Genomic DNA, 4817 nt, shown 5'->3' on the forward strand with positions numbered 1-4817 from the left:
TGGTTGTATTTCACTTTTTATTTTTTGTATTCCAAACCCCATTTTCTATTCCTATTTATCCGTTTTTCCATTTAATATTTTCGTTATCTGCAAATTACGAATAATAATAATGAAATGATTGTACTTAAAAAGATCTAGAAGATTCATTTTAACCATTTTTCGATCAAATTTAACACATTCGTTACAACTGTGGAAAATATAATTGAAACATTTAAAATTTAAAATTGGTCGATAAACGAGGGCAGCTGATAAGAAAAGCAATTGAATGTTAAAAACCTGAAATTCAAAGAACATACATATAGGGAGTCTCAATCAAGAAGTGTATATTATCTCACACTTTGTTCGATTTTCAAATGTAAAGAAGTATGTATTAAATTATCAATTAGTTTATAATGTGCACTTGAGATTTTTAATTCAAAACTATTTTATTGTCGCCTTCTAAGGCACTTCGAATCTATTTTATACCTTCTTTAGAGACAGGCGCGAATATAGAGAAGTTACCTGGAGAGGGTGGTGTCAGAAAATCAGTGACTTTCAAATTAATTATATCCACAGCCAGTAATCTACATTATTTATTCTAAGTTAACAAACTGCGTCAAGTAAAACGAACGATTTCAGTGAGTTTGTAAACGTTTTAAATAGAAAAGTTAGTGTAAGGAAAATGAATTGTTCAGCAAAACAGGAATAAGTTGTTTGCCATTCGTGAACTGATAAGTGATAGTGCTGTTTAAAGGTGACGCTGGGTCGAGAATACCGCGTCCAGATTCCTGAACTCATCCATATTTCATTCAATTTGACGGAATTTATTGGTATTAAATTTAACTCTAGAAATGATCAGATTTGAAGAAGACGCGTTGAGAAAGTTGGTAAATCGTTAAGTATTCATTGACTCATCAAGCAACAGGACTCAAGTAATTGTATTGTAAACAGATTTGTATTTATATTATTGACCGTTTGTAATTTATTTTGTGATATCTGTTTGTCTGTAAAATAATCATGGAATTAGAAAGTGTTCGTCAATCGCGAACAAATTGCAAAACTAAATGAACGAAATTTCGCATCTTTTTAGAAAAATGTTCAAGGTGAAATGATTATGACAAAGCACAATTAATTTTAGAGTCTTTAGCACCAGGGCCGAACCGTGAGGCAAAACGTATAAAATTTGAAGACAACTTTGTTCAATATACTGCTTTAGCTACTAAATTTATTAATGAACGACTGCTTCGACGTTTAATAGCAGCCACACATGGTAATGCTGACGATGTATCGTAATAGCGAGCACGCATTGTCCAATTAGAAGTAGAGCTTGTAGCTCAACGAAAGGCAGTAATGGCAAATTTGCGAGCATATGCGAGCTCGCGCAGCTCTACACCTGTCATTGATGGTTCGAGTAGCTGCACGAATTTTCCACTACCCAAGCTTCAGCTCCCCACTTTCTCCGGTAGCTACGAAGAACGGCTCGGTTTTAGAGATTCGTTTGTAGCAATAATTGAAAAGGATGCGAGTATTCCTAAAATTCAGAAATTAAGATATTTAAGATCCTACGTAAGAGATAATGCTTCACGAGTAACCGAAAATTTACAAGCTACAGAAGCTAATTACGAGGTAGCTTGGAAGCTTCTTGACGAACGATACAATAACAAAAGAATTATTATTCATAATCACATGCAGGCTCTAATTGGCTCGCCAGCCTTGTTAAACAAAGAATCCGCGGTGTGTTTGAGAAATCTGCTTGATACAGCACTTAGGCATGTGCGTGCATTAAAGGTTCTAGAGGAACCCACTAATAAGTAGGATACGCCACTCATATGCCTAATTGCGTCCAAGCTAAAGATTCGCGGAGAGAGTGGGAACGATCGGCGAAGGGTAGCGATATCCCAAAATTTGATAAACTAAAAGAAGTTTTGCGCGAGGGATGTCAGTTTTTAAACACGCTATATTCCGAATTCGGCGATCAGAGTAAACAAACCCCAAGGTTAACAAATAAAACCTTTCATAATAATGATAAGAAGCCATCTGGAGAATATTTTCTTAACATACGGCAGAATGGTTTATGTTCTAATTGTAAAGGTCAGAGGTCATGTTATCCACTACTTTGATTGATATGTATGGTAGCAAAGGACAGAAGGTTACGTGTAGAGTTCTTTTAGACAGCAGCTCTCAAACAAATTTGATAACTCAAGAATTTGCTACTTAAATAAACTAAAGAAAGGAAAATTAGAGTCTTTAGTAGAAGTTATAAATAATCAAGAAAATATTAGTACTAATTGGGTAACTACTACAGTTAAATCTAAAGAATCTAACTATTCAATGAAATTGAATTTCCTAGTATTTCCTAAAATTACTGGTAACCTTCCTTCTGCCCCAATAAAGAGAGAAATCCTTTATCACATGAAGCTATCAGATCCAGACTTCGATAATTTAGCAAAAATTAACGCCTTTATAGGAGGAGAATTATTTTATGATCTCCTACGCAGTGGCAAAATTCCTCTTGCCTTAACGAGAACATCTTTGCAAAACACCCATCTAGGTTGGATTATCACCGGAAAGGTCAACAATGCATGGGGCCAGCAGAAATTATCGTGTAACTTGGTGCGAGACCCACTCAGTGCATAGTTGGAGAACTTCTGGATAATAGAAAATACAGGAGAAAAGCAACATCTATCTACAGAAGAAGAGGCATGTGAATAACGAGATTCAACAGGTCGTTACGTAGTACGATTGCCATTCAACGCAAAGCGAGAAGAATTAGGATCATCAAATGATATAGCCCAACGGAAATACTTTCCTCTTGAGAGAAGGCTGAACAAAAATGTTAGCTTGCTTGATCAGTATCACGAGTTCATGAGAATTAACGAGGAATTAGGTCACATGGAGCGTATTTCGGCCACAGACAGGAGCGGATATTATATTCTGCATCACACAGTTATTTAAGAATCCAGCCTGACTACCAAACTCAGAGCTGTCTTTAATGCATCAGAACAGTCAGATACAGGGGTCTCGCTAAACGACACACTGATGGTGGGACTAAAGACTCAGGTAGGAGTATTTGAGTTGATTCTGCGCTTTCGTCGACATACATATGTTCTCAGCGCAGACATAGAAAAATTGTATAGACAGTTTTTAATTCATCCTGAGGCTTAGCCATTCCTGGCCACTCGTTGTCTAAAATAACTTGCTGACGACGAGGGTAAACACTTTCCAAGAGCAGTCGATGTACTGAGAAACGATCTCTATGTGAATGATCTATTAACAGGAGCAAACACCGTGGAAGAGACTAAAGAACTTAGAGATCATTTGATAATACTGAAGAAAAGGGCAGGTCTACGTCTCTCAGATTGTTCAAATATCGTTTGACAGAAAAAATATTTTAGGATGAGACCACAAATCCCAATGTGTGTGTATGTTCGAATTCTGCAGAGGATAAGCTAAATTTGGACGTCAACATAGATCTGGAAGAGAAGCCTATTTCGAAGAGGACTATGCTGTCGCACATTGCTCAACTGTATGATCCGTTAGGACTGTTGGGTCCAGTAATCGTTTTGGCCAAGATTAAATTGCAGGACCTCTGGAAGCTAATATCTGTGATGGGACGATCCAGTGCCCATCATCATTCTCGTGGAAAGAGTATTGAGATCAACTGAAGGTCATAAATGACTGGAGCCTTCCGAGAACAGTCACGGTTCATCAAATCGGAAAGGACACATTTTAATGCTATTGTGTGCAAAATCTCGAATGGTTCCAGTTAAGAATGTCACAATTCCAAGATTGGAATTATGTGCTGCTGTTATTTTAGTCAAACTATTCAAGGTTGTCAAGGAATCATTGCAACTGAACTTTGACAAAACACAATTTCGGTCTGACTCCACAATAGTATTGAATTGTGTGAACACCTCCCCTCATATTTTGAAAACTTTTGTCGCTAACAGGATTAGCGAAATTCAGGAATTGACCAGCGAAACAGACTGGAGGCACGTTCCAACTAATGAGAATTCCGCTGATTTTATTTAAAGAGGAAAGCTACTGCGGAACTTTCTTAAAAATCCACTCTGAAAGAACGGGCCAGTTTGGCTTAGCCAATTTGAATCAGTATGGCCAAACCTCTCGTTACAGAGGGTCCATATTGCTGAAAAAAGGAGGATTACCGTCTTGACTAATGTCATCGTCGAGAAGTGTGAATTATGGAAACGCTATTCTTCGTTGTCAAAACTGATTCGTATTGTTGCGTATTGCTTGTAGTTCATCAAGAATGCACACAAGCAACCATGTGATTATGATTCCATCATTAGTGAGCCCACCCTATCACGGATCTTCTAGTTCGCGAAACTCATGAAAAAACGATGCATGCAGGTTCTAATGCTACATTGTATGTTATACGACAAAATTATTGGATTATCGATGGTAGAGTCGTTGTCAGAAGAATTATACCCAATTGCATTAAATATTGCCGAGCAAAGTACGAGGAATTATCCTATGTAATAGGTGACCTTCCTAAGGTCAGGCTTACTGCTGGTCGTCCCTTTGAAAATATCGGAGTCGATTACTGTGGTCACTTTTATATCAAGGAGAAGCGTTTTCGAAATAGAAATAAAATAAAAGTTTAGTCTGCGGTATTTGTCTGTCTAGCAAAAAAACAATTCACATGGAATTGGTCGGTGATCTGACGACAGAGGCGTTTCTCGGTGCATTGAGAAGATTTTTTTCAAGGAGAGGAAAAGCAAAATCTCTACTCAGACAATGCGACTAAGTTTGTCAGAGCAGACAATGAGTTGAAGGCTCTTTACAGTTTGATAAATTCGAATAAGCACAATAACAAA

General features: G+C 37.3%; 1 protein-coding gene across 1 annotated transcript; it reads left to right on the forward strand.

Annotated features, from left to right (window-relative positions):
* The first annotated feature begins 1329 nt into the window (after window positions 1-1329).
* On the forward strand, window positions 1330-1794 carry LOC117173859. The gene has a single exon (XM_033362505.1). It carries the CDS (start codon window positions 1330-1332, stop codon window positions 1792-1794), a length of 465 nt encoding a protein of 154 aa, XP_033218396.1.
* The last annotated feature ends 3023 nt before the right edge of the window (window positions 1795-4817 follow it).

This window comes from Belonocnema kinseyi, chromosome 5 (assembly GCF_010883055.1).
Source record: "Belonocnema kinseyi isolate 2016_QV_RU_SX_M_011 chromosome 5, B_treatae_v1, whole genome shotgun sequence".
NCBI classification, from domain to species: domain Eukaryota; kingdom Metazoa; phylum Arthropoda; class Insecta; order Hymenoptera; family Cynipidae; genus Belonocnema; species Belonocnema kinseyi.